The 16,469-nt window shown below is 42.9% G+C and overlaps 1 protein-coding gene across 2 annotated transcripts in view; it reads right to left on the bottom strand.

Annotated features, from left to right (window-relative positions):
• The window catches only part of mpped2a (metallophosphoesterase domain containing 2a), a 69,030-nt gene extending 64,373 nt beyond the window's left edge, over positions 1-4,657 (bottom strand). The window contains exons 1-2 of one of the 2 annotated variants that reach the window (XM_061059541.1): positions 4,165-4,657; positions 1,507-1,789 (exon numbers count right to left, since the gene is read on the bottom strand). In XM_061059541.1, coding sequence (XP_060915524.1) covers positions 1,507-1,619 — 113 coding nt within the window. In that variant the 5' untranslated portion in view covers positions 1,620-1,789; positions 4,165-4,657. The other variant, XM_061059469.1, reaches the window with a different exon arrangement.
• Between the last annotated feature and the right edge of the window lie 11,812 nt (positions 4,658-16,469).

Raw genomic sequence — 16,469 nt, 5'->3', positions numbered from 1 at the left:
GTGCATCATATTTATTAAATCTTCCATCAGCCTGCCCGTACGTTTTGCAGCTTAATCAAAACAGCTCAAACTTTATTGCCGTTTTGCAGAGCAACAGTTGTGCAGAGCAGAGTAAGAAAGCAGGGAATCTCTTTGCACTTATATAATAAATAAATAAATAATAAATACTTTGAAAGATGCTGTAGATGTGTGTGTCAGCTTTCTACACAAAAAGAACAATATCGCCCCAAAACAGACGAATCAAAAATGCCCTAATGAAGAAACCGGTTTGTTCAAAACTACTCCGGTGAAACACAACGAAGGGACAAACTAATCTGCTCCAGTGACAATAAAAACCAGCCGACAGGCAGCACTCAGATGCTCCTCTTCAATGACCTCAGGTTATCTTTTTACACAACACTCTCAGCGATTCAAAAATATCTCGAGCACGCTGTTCACATAACCACAACCAATAATCACTCACAAACCTTTCAGGAAGCTCCAAACTGCTGCGACAGGGAGAGGACACAAAGCATGCACACACTCAGCTGTGTGTTAAAGTCTGTCCACTGATAAAACACACACACACACACACAGACAGCGCTGTGATGAGTGTGTGTGTGTGTGTGTGTGTGTGTGTGTGTGTGTGGAGAGGGCTGACGGGTCACAGCGCCCTGACCCACTAATGAGAGGCAGAGAGTAACCACATCAGACAAGAGCAACGCTAAGTAACTGGTCTGATAAATAAATGAACAGAGCCTTCTAATGCGGACAAAGTGTGCATGCACCGCGATGGCAGCGTGGCACAAATGATAACGGTCGACTACAGCATGAAGCGACACACGTCAGGGAGAAAGGGGAAAAAAAAAAAAACTCCTGAGTCAGAAAAGCTTGAACTCAAAAGTGTGTGAAACATTGAGAGCATCAAGTTCTGCGGCATGTTTGTGAAACATTTTATCCTACACTTACACAAAATGCCTTTTAGATTTGCTTTACATGTCACACAGGAAGTTCTTTTTACAGTTTTTATTGTATCTGTCTTTGCTCAAATTGTGTCCTTACTGGCCACCATACTCTCTCTGAGCTTCAGCCAATTAAATCAAAGAATAGACACAGGCTCTGCATCAAACAAGCTCCTGATTGGCTTCTTGGAGACAACTCAAAAACTTTCTACATTTCAGCTTTTTTTTGTTTTTGAATTTCTGAAATAAACATCTAATTGTTTATTTTTGATTTGTTTAACACTTGTTTAAAACTTCACGCAAAAGATGAGTCAATGCACCAAAATATAGAATGTAAAATAAAATGGTTATAAAACTAATGAATTAAAGCAAAAACAACAGGAAGGAGAGTATTTTTAATGATTCACTTCACATGATAATTAAATTTAGACTTTTACCTTAACCTGAATTAAAATGTCCTTGATTCTCATTTTAGTGTACTCTCTGATGGCAGGTGATCCATTGGTGTGTGTGTGAGTGTGTGTGTGTGTGTGTGTGTGTGTGTGTGAGGGAGTTTGGTACTTACATGTGGACGTGTGGAGGTTGGAAGCGGCTCTGGTTGATGTTGTAGTGTGTGAAGGCCTGTGTGGGGTTGGAGCTGTACTCGTCCACCGTGATGGTCGCTTTGCCATGAGCCATCCTTCCGCCGTTTGGACATGAGACGCCGTTCGTTCACCGGGATTCAGCAGCGAGCCGTGCAGCGGTCATCCTTCAGAGCCGCTTTAAGAAGTCCAGGAAGTCTCCCAGCAGCAGCAGCAGCGTCGGGAGCAGCGACCCAGCCGACCGACTCGACCCTGACACACTGCGGTCTGCAGCAAAAGGAGCAAAGAGACACATCAGCTGCTTCAAGCGTGAGCACAAGACATGCACCACCAGCTTCTCTTTTTACACAGAACGACAGTCAAACGTCTGCAAATACATGGATGCATTTTTAATGTGCAAGAAATAAAATGCACAAGCAAAAAACAGGTGGCTGTAGGAGCTCAAGTGTCTCTGGGTTAAGGCAGAACAGCACACAATAGGTAATCAGATCCACATTTTCATACACAATCAATGCTGCAATTTATCTTATTCTGTGGTTTCCAACAGCACAAAGAGAAACAATGCTTTTGCAGAAATAAATTCCTTGCGCAGCTCATAAACCACTTTATAAAATCCCTAATTAGAAAAATGCTTCAAGATAATGAGCAAAATAACTCAACCTTTTCCAACAATATGCCACTCTGTGAGAATCTTTCCAAAAAAACTAAACACTTGATTGTTAAGGCGACAATTTACAATCTGGAAGGCTCATTTTTTGAATTTCTGCTCCGCTGCTCATAACCAAGCTGGCGTTAACGCAAACTAATATATTCAAATGTAAAAAAGTGCTGCAGGCAAAGCCTCACAGCCATTAGCCTGTTGGAATTAAACTAAGCAATAAGAATTAAAAAGCTGCAGGTGTAATCTCAGCCGAGGAAATTGCTGCAATAAAACGAGAAATTCCTCACGAAGCGTGCACAGGAGAACAGAACAAGTCCCCGCTGACATGAACACAAAACAAGTCAAAAATCCACTTTTTGTAATTTTGCAGGCCTGGTGCTCCAATTCTGTAATGAACCAGCGACAATTAATCTTTGCATAAGCGGCTAAATCAGGCTAAAACAAAAAAAAACACTCCTAACTCCATACAGTCTGCACAACAGAGAAAAGCAGCCAAATTTCAGCAGAACAAGTGTGGTTTCTGCATCTCGAGAGTCACTCACCGGGCTCCTCGTGTGTGTGTGTGTGTGTGTCTGTGAGTGTGTGTGTGAGCTCCCCTCCTGTCTGACCTCCCTGACTGATAGTAAAGTGGCCACTGTGGAGCACTGACAGGCTTTTTATACCAGACTTCCTGATGAAGCCCCGAGCACCAGAAGTAGAAAAAAAAAAACCGGGTAGAAAAAAAATGCCCTCAATTTTACAAGTCTGATATATATATATATTTTTTAATGTAGGGTAATCATCAGCAGCTCCAGAGTTCATTTGGTGGCTAAATCCTGTGATACAGCAGCGAGAAGTTGATTGGGAATTTTTTTTTTTTTTGAATCTGTCCTATTTCGTACCAAAGCATTGATTTGTGTTTTCTGGGTCAGCCTCCTGTGATGTATGCACAGTCAATTTTATGCCATCAAGACATTAAAAGGAAAAGTGGGAAAACTGAATTCGTGCAAATTATATTTAAAGAGGTTTTACTACAGCACAAACTCAGAAGATTGCAAAAGTTAAAATAAAACAACTCCAAATTCAATGACTCCTTGCTGCTGCTGCTGCTGCTGGCTGCACAAGTTTACAGTTATTCCAGGGCCTGAAAAAAAATTAAATAATTTCCCTTTAATTAAAAGCTTCCTTTGCCTTGCACACACTTCACCCATTGCTATTATTTCTCCCGAAGGCAAAAAACGAAAACCTGAAGTACTACTTCTCCTGCAGCTTCCCTGGAAATTTAGCAAATGCAGGCCGAAAAACTATAGACTTGTGTGCAGCATGCTTCACGGTCTCCTCGCCGTGTGCAGTCGGTGTGTGTGAGTGTGTGTGTGCGTCGGACTGTCTGTCTCTACCTTGTGGCTACAGTAGCAGCAACTAGCTCTGTAGCATAGCCTGCTAAACCTGCCCTGGCAGTGGATTTTTTTTTATTATTATTATGCAGGCTGCAGCTTCGCGCTGAGCTGTTTTTTTTTTTTTCCTGTAACAGCGGTGCACACATTTGTCAGCTCTGTGGTCGAGCCCGGATCCCGGATGCACACTGTACAGCTAACTTCACGAGGAGAAATCACTCCGGTAAGCAAAAAGGGGGCGAATAAATTGACCCTTTCTTGATACCGTGCATGTACACGATGTGTGCTATGTAAACGCTGCCGCTTGCAGAATTACACACAACAACAAAAAAAAAAAAGAAAGAAAGGTCCGTGCGATCCTGAACTCTGCTCCTGGAATAATAATAATAATATTTAAAACAAAAAAAAAAAAAAGAAAGAAAAAAAAAACCCAAAGGTGGTCAGTGTCAGCACCGCCGCGCTAACCTCTTGCTCGTCCTCGTAAATGACAAGCCACCTTTTCACCGTCGGCTTTGTGTCAGGAATTTCTTTTTTTTCCTCCCCGTCTGCCCTCTCTTCCCCTCCCTCTCTCTCCGGTTCTCAAAGCAAAGCAGGAAAGGTTGCTCTACCTTCGTCGTGTGGGGCTTTTTTTGTGCGGGTTTTTTTTTTTTATCTTGGCCGGAGGAAGAGTGTCGGGTCGGGGTCGCCCTCTACGCGGCGGCGGCGGCGGCGGCAGAAGCAGCAGCAGCAGCAGCGGCGGCGGCGGCGAAGAGACGCGGGTCCATGCGGCAGCAACAGGGGAGCAGGCGGGCAGGTTCGAACGCGGCCGTCCGGGGGTTGCGGCAGTCTGGGCGGATAGGGCAGAACCTTCGACCCGGCGGGACCTCGGCTGGCTCCTGTGGAAAGAAACCAGACAAGAGAGCGAGGGGGAGAGAGAGCCGGAGAGGAGGGCGAGAGACACTGACAGACAACAGGCAGAGAGAGAGAGAGAGAGAGAGAGAGAGAGAGAGAGAGAGAGAGCAGCCTCGGTGTGACGGAGGGGGAGCCGGAGTGCAGTGAGTCGGAGCTGCCACTGGGGTCAGAGAGCATAGAGAGCAGGAGCGAGCACAACCCCCCGCCACCTCCCGTGCGCGCGCCCTCACCGGCGGGCACACGCGCGGTTGAGGCGCGGGAGGGAGGAGGAGGAGGAGGAGGAGGAGGAGGAGGAGGGGGGTGGAGAAAGGCGCTCGCGCAGTCCCGCGCTACCTCCGTGCTGCGTTCAGTTGCAGTCGGAAATAATTAACTTCTTTTAAGATGTAAATTAAACAAGGGGGGGAAACAGACAAACTAGATGGTGATTGTTGCCTTGAAACACAAATTAGGCAGTGGTGTAAGAAGTGGGTATACTATTAATCCCCCCCAAAATGTTTATTTATTTAAATGACCTGTCTAGCAGAGGATACACAGCCTCTGTTATGAACAGAGTCTTGCATATTTCATTAGTGCATACTAGCCAATTAGAGACAGAGTAGGGAGTGTCATCCCTTCACAAAAATTGCCAATCAATCAATGTTAGAATGAGAGATTTAGATGTGGGTATAGTCTGTATACCTGTGTATACCCTGCACTACACCACTGATATTAGGCTACTGAAAACAACACAAAAACAAAGCTTTTTGGATATATATATTTAATTAATAATGAAATAAAAGCACAATTTCTGAATATACGATTCAGCCAGAACCAATAGTACTGCTTTAAGTAGGCTTCATAATGGCTGATGAATATATTATTAATAATAATAATAATACATTCATTTTATATAGCACTTTTCTAAATACTCAAAGACGCTTTGACAAAAATAACCAAAAACAAGCAAATATATCTGTTGTGCGACTCAATAAATTACCATCATGTATTTGAGTCAAAACATATTGTCCTCCATAGCATGTTTTAATTGGCTACAAGTATATGGAAACATGTTAAACCAGTAGTTCAGTTCCTGTAACATTTATTATACACAAAAGACTGAATGTATAGTTTTTTATACCATCAAAAAAATAGGTGTTAGTCATAATGAATTGTTTAATTCATGTTTCGATACGTAATTACCTGACATTTATACCAAGAGTTAAGAACTTCTATTAATTTTTTTATAGGAAAAAGATATGATTTGCTGTTGTTCGTCATCCTGCAGCATGATTTGTCTTTTCACATGAATCTTTTACTTCATGCTACAGGCAGTGTGGCTTCATGACACAGCATCATAATAAGAAGGTAATTGATTATATCCCATTTTATTAGGCAGAATTCAATGTGTTTTCAGGCTGCACCTTGAACTCGACATCCACCGCCTCATTTGCAAACCATCAGGCAGTCTGAACCTAATCAATAATCTTGTGATGATTGACACTAACAGGGAAGTACTGACTCAATAGATGCATTTTTAAATTGTACTTTTGCATTTTTAAAATTATTTGAGGCATGTGAACAGCTCTTTGTTTGAACAGTAACAGCTCCCGTAGTGAAACACTGGATATGCATTTTCTGCAAACGCTGACCTGAAAATATTCCTTCATGAGATCACAGATGTGTGTGAAGACGATGCCAGACTCTAGAAGGTGTTGTAAAAAACCCATGATTAGAAGACAACATGGCCCCTCTGGGTTCACACGTAAACAATACTAATGAGTACCTGTGGGAGTCCTTCACACAACCTGAAATGGGGCCGCCGTTTCCAAACTGAGAACACCCTGCAACTTTGAGCAGTCGGGGAAACAAACAGCTTCCTCATCGTCAGGTTTATCTCTTTTTATTATCAAGTCACTGGATTATATTTGAAGTCTGGGAGACATCAGTCTTCATACTCGATGGTGTTGAAATGCCTTAAATTAAAAAACTTTCTCAAACTGATCATATAATATTTGAATGCTCTTTTTAAAATGCTTCTCTTGCAGCTATGCTATTAATCTTTGTCTTTACAAGGTCGAACTGAAGTTTCATGTATTCAAGGTGCAGCATAACTTGACCCATTTCAAACACTGCAGCTTTTTAAAAAAGAAAAAAAAAACACCAGCCACTTTGTGAAGATATATTTTGAGCTCAGTTGGTTGCAAACAAGTTTTCTGAACTCTCAACCTTTTTAAAGACTAATTGGGTTTTTTTTCGCTGCAGTTTTGTTCTTGAAGCAGCCTCATTGTCATTAAGTAGCCTTTGGCCTAAAGTACTACTACACCTCTGTTACCATCTCCGATAGTAGATCAGGGTTAGGACGAAAGACTCAACCTGCCATTCAGCAACGGTGCCAAACACATCTCCCACCTTCAAGTGGCAGTCTGTAAGTTTCAAGTGATGTTAAAGTTGCCTTATTATGGTATGATTGTATGTTTAGAATAACATAATTGACAGTATTCAGTGCAGAAAGAGTTCAGATATCACCGCAAAGAAAGATCATAGTTAAGATGCAAAGATTACATGAACATGTTAAAAATAAAAAATGAATATACTACATGCAGTCACAATGACACACAACACAAAAGCAGAAAATGTGAATATATACGTGTGTGAGTAGGTGTAAATGTCTTTTTTAACATCTGTTGTGATACCAGTGCAAAAATACTGCTAATACAATCGTACAGGTGATTCAGATTAAGCAAACAGTACATGGATAATGAGTAGGTTAGTTAAAAACCAGCAGTTAAGGGGGGCGCTGGTTGCACAGCGGTTAGTGCGAGCGCCCCATGTACGGAGGCTACAGTCCTCCAGGTGGGCCGCCCGGGTTGGAATCTGACCGTTGGCTCCTTTCCTGGATGTCCTTCCCCACACTCTCTCTTTCTCCCTGATTTTTGTCCAACAAATAATAAAGGCACAAAAGGCCCCCCCCAAAAAAAAAAAACAGCTGTTTTTTTTCAGCGTATGTTTTGTAATATTTTACTGAAAAGCAGCTTTTTCAGGGACGGGAAAACATACTCCATAATTTGCTGCCTCTAACTCCTGCAAGTCAAACATTTGGGAGGATGAAGTTCTAAAGCTTGACAAGTTGAGTAATAATGGACCTGGGAATTCAGAATAAAGTAAGTCTTGAAGTGCTCAGGGATATTCCCTTCACTGGATGTCTTATAAATAAAAAGACATATTTGAGAAATATGGGTTTTCAGTTTGCCATCGAAACCGAAGTTACAATTTGCTCAGTGTTATTGCTTCTTCATGAGCCAGGAGCCGAGATTAAGCTTAAAATTAATAAGTTCTTCTTTGGCCTGACGCTGCATCATGCTTCTTAAAGGTCAGTACAGTTTCTCTGTAAACCAAAGCACCAAACCCCCCCCCCCCCCTCCTTCAAGGGGTTAATGATGAATGATGCCATTGTCCAGTTCTGATAAATGGATCCAACCCAATAATCTCATTTTAGTTCATGATTCATCATATCTGAGTACAATACAACGGTAAGCCACATGTGCGTCACACATGCAGAGTTGTATCAAAGCAGCTCTGGACTGAGGTATGCACACGCCGTTCGTGATGACAGAGCTAAAATGAGCTTTCTCAGAAGCTAATATTGATGCTTCATGGTTCACACAAGCTGTCACACATGATGTCCTGTACTCTCAAGTTCAGTATGAGCCCAGTGCCTTGCTCAAGGGCACCTCAGCAGTTCGCAATTTGATGAACCAATCACGCCTCCCCGTCTCCCGACTCGTTCTCTACCCCATGATGCGCTAGCCCACACTCAAAGCGCGTCACCGACTGACGGAGTTTAGACGGTTTACTTACCGCTTAATGAGACACGAGACGATGTAGTTTCTACACAATGCAAGCGGTGAGTTGAGGTCCGTGAGGGGCGTGGCTTTTGAGGGAGCACAGAGGGGAGGGGGTGCTACTTTCAAAATCATGCTAGTTTTTTGAAAAAATGACCAAACCTGCCTTTAATATAGAAGCTATATGAGGAGTGTTAAGAAGACCGTCAGTGGATAAAAGAGGTGTAAATCATCCCTTCATATTTTAAACCTTCCATCATCTGGGCTCTGATCCTGAAAGTACAGAGAATAATGTTATTCACATCGATTTCGAGTAGTGTGGTATAACTGATATTTTAAATAATGTCGTATCCGTACATTTTTTCTTGACATTAAAGATTTGGAAAACACAATCGCATTACAAAAGAATCATTTCCAATTTTCCTGTTTGATATTTGTCCGTGGATAAAAGATGAATGATAGTCTTGAATTGCTGTCCATCACTGAGTTCAGCAGTGAATCAAATCAGCCAAAAGAAAGAATTAATTTGTCAGTTCCAAGGCTATACCTTTTAATACACTGATGGGATTTTTGATGAGAAAAGGCTGCGTGGGACAGTCCATAATGGACTCATCCGATGGGCTCCGCCACATTTACATGTCTGCCAGTTCAGGCAGAGCCGGCGTTTTCTAATTTTACTGACATGCTTCAATTTCCTGGACCCATCAGCCGCGCTCCCCGCCGCCACAACAGCCGCGCGAGTCATTTCCATTTGACTTTTCTCTTATCTGCGCGGAAAAAAGCATTTCCATCTACTAGCCAGCGGGTGTTAATGTGAAAGCAGGGGTTTGAATTTTATGTGGAGAGGCCACATTTAAACATTTGACCGGCGTTTGTTCTCCGGGCTGCATATAGAAAACTGATGATAGATAGGAGACCAAATGTCACAGAAGAAATGGCTTTTGCCATGAATGTTTTATTCAGCCGCGTGTCGCCGCGATCACATTTATACAATAGAAAATGTAAATGTTATGCAGAGTGTTAAAAAACACTATATATTTTATGACCTTCTATAAAAGAGGGTAAAATGACTTTCCATCCAAATAAGGCAGAAATGAAACACATATTTAATGGGAGTGGGAAATAGGACTTTCAGGAGGCAGAGGGTGATATTCACTTAACCCGCCGGCCGTGGCGGTTCATGGGCTCTATGCTCAGATTTATGCCCGTCTGCAGCCCTGCCTGTCTATCCTGGATAAATAAAATGGAGGCCTGTCTGTCTGAGAGGCCCATCCGCAGACGGGCAGCAGTTTTTTTTTCTTAAATGTTAATGTCATTCAGATTTATGGGAGGCAGATACATGGTTGCTGAGGGTATGGTGGGCAAGATACTGTTTTTTGTCATTGAAATGCACGCAGACAAAAATGTTTGCCCCTGAGCCTCTGCAGCGCTCTTAAAGATGGAGCTGCTGCAGGAAACAAACAGAGTACAATCTCAAGATTTTTCCACTGCTTTTGCTCAATCTGGTTGTTATCGGCGAGAAAAAAAAAAAAAGGCAATATAACAGTTAATTTTATTAGCACACAGAGTGCTTTTGTCCAGCAGAGCTTGAAGTGAAAGAGGGAGCCGGAGTGCAGGAGAAGAAGAAAGGCGAGAGGGGAGAGAGAGAGAGGGGGGAGAGAGAGCACAGTGGCATGAAAGCCAAGTGTATTAATTCTCCTCCCATTCTCCTGCTGTGTTGTGATAGACTGAGTAATATGCAGGCTCACTTTCTATGCCAAAGGCTAGATGGAGGCTCAGAGGAGAGGACGCTCTGAGTCAGTCTCTCTCTGCCTCGCTTCCTCTCCGTCTCTTTCTTTCCAGCTCTTTAAACTTTATCAATGTTAAACTGAAAAATAAAACACACACGATCACTTTATTTCCCCCTGAGATGCAGATTTACCAGCAAACATTCAACACAATCCGCCTCCCCTCTCACTCTCTCTCTCTCTCAGTCTCTCTGCATGTGTGTGAATCGGTCGATACAGTATAATTAGGAGAACACTGAGCCACGCCGGCCACCATGTGGAGTGACTGTGTATTAAATCACGTTAATTGATTTGCTGGAGTTCAAAAGAGGACAACATCAGATTGCACTCGGCCCTCGGCTGCTCCGTTGAAGTGGCTCCTGCTCGTTCAGGTGAAGACCGCGACACCTACACTTGCAATTAATCCACTGCTGACTTTTAATGTTTATGGTTCCTTTGTCCATTCTCTCATTCGCCACGGGGAAGAAAAACATGCCTCCAAGCCCAAAGGTGTATATGCTGCATCCAAAATCTATACAACACCAAACTTCTAACAAGAGTTTCAGTGTTCAGTTTTTAGAGGGCATTAAGGGAACATGGTGTCCAAATGTGCAGTGCAAAAGAGTACTTTGACTCACAGAGTCATGCATCATGTTTAGCTCTAACTATATTCCAGCGGCCTGCTGCACCAGCTAAGTGCAACTTCTGTCTTTAGTTTTGGTGTAAAGTACAGTAATGGACTGGGGGGATGAATGGATGAAGAGCTGAGGGTAAGAATGTGTGTGGAGGATTGAATGGATAAATGGGTGATTGGATGAAGATATGGGTGATGGGATGAATGGATGAGTATATGATGGTGAGGATGGAGGATGAATGGATGGTCAGGATGGAGGATGAATGGATGAAGGTAAGGGTGGAGGGATGAAGGTATGAAATAATAAATGTAGGAGTCGAGGACTGAAGGGATAAAGGTTGAGGGATGAAGAGCAGAGGGTAAGGGTCAAGGAAAAAAAGGTAAAGGGATCAGGGAAGGCAAAGGTAAGTGTGGAGGAATGATTGGATGAAGGGAAGGGTAAAGGAATGAAGGGATGAGGGTAAGAGTGAAGGGACAAACGGATGAGGTTGAGTGGAGGGATTAATGGATGAGGGAAGGCTGTGCGGATGAATGGATTAGGGTGAGGAGATAAAGGTTGAAGGATGAATAGATGATGGAAAGGGTGGAGGATGAATGGATGAAGGTAAGGATCAAGGGGCGAATGGAAGGGAGGAGGGATGAATGAATGAAGGTGGGGATGGAGGGATGAATGAATGTACTGTATGAATGAAGGTAAGGGTGGCGGATGAATGGATGAAGGTAAGGGTAAATGGGGTGAATGGATGGATGATGTCATGTTGTGCCGGGTACTTTGCTTGATGTTGCTGAGTGTGGAGCTCATGGTGGATTTATGTCGGGTCGTGGTAGATAATAAAACAAAGAGAACAGTCTAGACATGATGTTTTTGTAAAGTGTCATGAGATAACATTTGTTGTGAATTGGTGCTATAAAAATAAAGATAAAGAATGATATATTCAATGTTTGGACTCCTGATTCTCCAATAATGAGTCTCGGACTGAACTTCCAAGAAATGTTTCCAAAAATTAAAATTGCGATTAAATGAGCTTCACTAAATGATACAAAGACCTCTCAATAAACTGTTTCTTTTTCTTCAACCTATTGCCCCCTGTGTGCGTTTGGTTCAACATCACACCCGTCTGTAATAGTCAGGCAGGGGGGGGGGGGGGGTGAGTAAGAGGAAGAGGAGAGAATAACGAGGGGATAAAAGCGTGTCAGCAGGTCAGCTGGTCAAGCAGTGAGGGATCATCTCCCAAACACTGAGACTCAGTGAGAAAACAGAGCGACAGAAAGAGGGCAGGCACATCGGATACAACACAAAGGATGACCCAAACAAGACTGACGGACTAAACAGACAAGATTAAACGGAAATTTCACCAGGAAACATTGTTAAATCTGACTGTGTTTTGTGTATCTTTGTAGAAACTAAACATACGATTTGTCTAATCTGTCGTATTGTCCCTCCATAGACGGTGGATGTCTTTAAAGTGCTGCTTTTCTAGGATGATTTAAGGCAGCTTTGTCATATTTGGAGCCTTTATGTATAATGAGAAATAAGCCGTGTCTAAAATTATTCCCATGGTTACACATCTGTGCATACAAAACATGCAACAGTTTGATCTATAACGAGTAATAAAAATGATATTTCAGCCACTTACATGTGGCTTCAAGTGCATCTAACAAAAGATGGAGCCTTGCATGGTTGGATTTTGAGCACAAATTCCTGTTTTTTTTTTTGTAAGGTTGTGTTTGGTGCATTATTGGCAGACAAAGAGGTGACAGTCAAATAAATTGCAGAATAATAAATTAAGTGCTCCAGATAGAAAATAAAGCACGATTTAATCCACCACAGCCCGACCACATCATGTGTCACAGCAGACAAAAGCCAACTGTCTCCTTAAAATGATGTTTTTTTACGGAACTCATTTGCAACGGCCAAATACACTCTGAATAAAATGTAATGCCGCACGGATTACGTTTGTGATTAATGTAATGAGAAAGAGTTGGTAATTAAAATGTTTGGCACGTTGCAAAAATGTTGACCCTGAACAAGCATGTTAGGGGAATGTTCCCCCGACAAAGCAAAAAGTTTTAATTTCCACCAAAATGTCTAATCTTCGAAGACAATATCGACTCATCTTGAAAACAGCGCAGTTAAACTTTCAGATGAGATCATGGTCTTGGTTTTAAACGAAGAGGAAATGGTGGAGTTTGGAGTTTTAATGTGGAGCATAGAGTCCCCTTTATCTTTGTACCAAAACTTCTACCAAACAATGAAGCACAATGGCAGATATGGTTATACGCACATTGAACAGCATGAATAAATATGCTAGCTACATTCACCTTTCCATATGGTGCAGATTTAGGTGGACAAAAGAGTCAGTGACCATTCACTGTTTAAAGAGAGTGGACATGGCGACCCATTTGTTTGTCTACTGCCTTCATAAAGTTCTATCGGCCAAAAGTGACCATCAGTTTTTGGGAGGGTGGCCCTGGAGAGGAGCCAGGGGTTGGCAAGCACATCGTATCAAAGCTCAAACAGTCAACACTTGTGGATGATTAATCTGCTGTTGAATGGGCTACTTGTGTTAACAGCAGAATGGAAATCTATTTGCGGTGGTATAGCCTGTCAAAGTTGTTTAATTGTTAAACTCAATGAGCTTAGAGAGCTCGTGGAAGGAAGCGAGGAACCTGCGGCAGGTAAACCCCCCCCCCCCCCCCCCCCCGTCAGGTCAGGGTGAGTTTTTGTGTGAATGCAGGAGGTAACATTCACAGGAAAGCTCACTGCCCCAATCATCAACAGATCCACCTCAACTTCCTACAGAACCAAACCCAAACTTATCTCATACCCAAGAAACATTTTATGATCAAATTTGTCACTACAGAGACTCCTTCGTTGTCTTTTCTGCTCACCATGTGTGTCCTTGTACACGCTTGTGTTCACTGTAAATACATCCAGTTTCATGTAGCGTCGATATAACGGCACAAACTGTCAACGTAGTGTCTGTCCACCACTTCTGCCCCCTTCTTTTATATTATGTACTGTCTCCTAAGACCCCCCTATGGTCCGACAGGGAGCGTCTCCTGGTTCAAGTCGGGAAGGTTTTTGGGGCAGCCTCTCCTGAAATTCTCTAGAAATGTTCAGGAGTGAACGTGTAAAAACAGCTGAAGCGACAAAGAATAATGTTTAATTTTTAAGCTTTGATATCATTTCAACAGGCAACAAGTTTGTTTTAAAATCAAACGGATGGAGACGTTTTCAGGAATATAGAACTGAGCAGCGGAGATGCAAAAAGTTATACCAGGCTGTAAACACTGGGACAAATTGAGACCAAGATGGAATCCAGCTCTTTAAATACATCCATTGTTTCCATTTAGAAGGAGTTTGTTACAATTATAATCGGACCAGAAACTTATATGCTTCATTAGGGGGGGAATGCGTCCTCTTTGTCTGACGAGAGAGTTTTTCCAAGGAAAACTCTTCTTGGAAACAGCATTTCCTCAGACAAGAGCTTCCATTCAACACCATTTATTCATTCCTGGCTACTAAGAGATACCACAAAGAAATCCATGGGAACAGAGCTGGCCATAATCTAAGATGATGTACGGCTTCTTTTGAGAGTGTGCACGCAACAAAACAGTGAACTGAACATCACAAGAGAGGAAGCATGTTGTGAGTTTATTTATTTCACAGCACATTAAAGCAAAGTGTGCACCCGGTAGCTGCTATCAGAGACGATCTCAATGAGTTTTACCCGAGGGAGGCATTTTGCTCTCCTTGTTTGGGATCTTACAAAAAGAGAGTGCTTTAGCCGCCCGCAGCATGAAACATCCCTGTGTGGCGTGCATGAATGTGGCCACCATGATGGATTCTGATAACCTACTATCTCTCCGAGTAAATGTATCCACAGTGTGTGTGTGTGTTCCAGGTAGATACACCATCCTGGGTTGTGTTTCATTGCACTGATCCCTGCTGTGAAAGTTGATGGGGTTTCCCACAGAGGACGTGCGAAATGATCCTGACAAGTGATTTGAGCGTGTGTGTGTGTGTGTGTGTGTGTGTGTGTGTAAAAGAAAAAGAGAGGTTGACTTTGCTGTGTAATGTGACATCCTGTGTGTATTCTGTGTGTGTGTAACAATTATGCTTGAACAGGTGAGATAGGAAGCCAGTCTGATTGAAAAACCTGGGCGATGTGATCTCACGCTGTGGCTCTCATTCCCTCACCACTGCTTCAAAAACCCATTTGATTGTTGCTGTGTGACTTATTTCAATGTCTGCCAATCTTCCGAACTCTCCTTCTTCTTCTTCTCCTGTTTCAACGTGCCTCATCTCTCTGTCTGAAGGTGGCTCGTCGTGGCCGTTCAACGCAATGTGGCATCGGAAAGTGAGCAAAATACTAATAATGTGTTCGCAGGCAAGACGCCCGCCACAATAACATTCATTTGAGATATTTAATGGTAGATCAAATGAATGACGAGACAGATGAACGTATGTTGAGGTAACGAAGTCGTGCCAAAAATAAATGATCTCACACAGGTAGGATGAGGCAAAAGGAAGGAGTGTGGCTCTCTTCACAGCTAACTGTTTTACAGGTGAAGCAGAAGGTGAGACTCGTCGTCTTTGTTTTATTACTTGCAACACTTGGTATAGATTCATTTTTAGCCTTACGTTTACCTGGAAGTCCTTCAAAAACTTGCAGCTTTTTACTAGCAGGGCAAATCGTTGTGCACTGTTTTTATTTAGCCTCGCCTTTTATTTAGCGCCCCCTTTCATAACCTTGGGCACAAAATGCCAGAGAGTCCGCTGGTTGGTGGTTTGAATGCAATCTAACAAACAAGCAATCCAAACCCTTGAAGGTATGTTATTCTCTTAGGGCCTACCCACACCGGGCAATCTGTACCGTGCCCAGTTAGCTTCACCCCTAAAGTCCAGTTTGTTTGACCAGTGTGAGTGCTCCGATCCATGCTCAAGCCACCGTACACTTCCTTGGCCCTTGCACGCTTGGAAGAGGTTTGCTTCGGCACGGTACAGTTCATGCACGAGCACAAGCACGGGTGAACAGTCTTCAATTATCGAGAAATCCCAGAGTGTGTCTGACTAAAACTAAAACAAGCCAGAAAGTCAGTAAAGTCGTTGATGTGCCGACGGGGACTCGACCATTAATTACGTAAAGCCTTCATGTGTATTACGACGCCCCCCGCAGCACACAGTTTAGACCAATCCTTACTTGGGTCTTTGTGTGTTTCTGGTAATAGAATGTGTAAGGGTTTATTTCAATAGTTACTTTTCTTCCAGTTCATGCACATAGACCCTGCATCCTTTTCTCCACACTGCTCTGTTTTCAGATGTCTGTTTGAGGTGATGAATGTGTGAATGAAGCTGTCTGCTCTCGCCGTGTCTCTCCGTGGAGTGGCCGGTGTTTCCTGGAGGAGGTGTGCAGAGAGTCCTCCTGCCGCTGCATGTTTTATCTTCTGTCACAGAGCTTTCAGCGCCGCGCTCCGCCTTTCAATGATTTACTGCCTCACCGCTCGCCTCGTCACTGCACCGGGGAGGAGTGTGAATCTGTGTGTGTGTGTGTGTGTGTGTGTCACCGCAGCGATATAAATTGATGGTGTGAGAGATATATGAGAAAATATGATGTGAGGAATATCTGTTAAGGGGCAAATAATGTCTCGAAAAGTTAATTAAATTGACATCTTTACAATATTAACTATCAAGACTTCAAAAGTGTCATTTTGCCAAGTGAAGGCGACTCCAGCTCTGCATGCAGTCCCACACTTTGAGTAGATTTCTTTCAGCGAAAATCCACTTTCATAAATAG

The sequence above is a fragment of the Labrus mixtus genome, chromosome 1 (assembly GCF_963584025.1).
Source record: "Labrus mixtus chromosome 1, fLabMix1.1, whole genome shotgun sequence".
Taxonomy (NCBI): Eukaryota; Metazoa; Chordata; class Actinopteri; order Labriformes; family Labridae; genus Labrus; species Labrus mixtus.
This window is presented reverse-complemented; position numbering and strand designations above follow the sequence as displayed.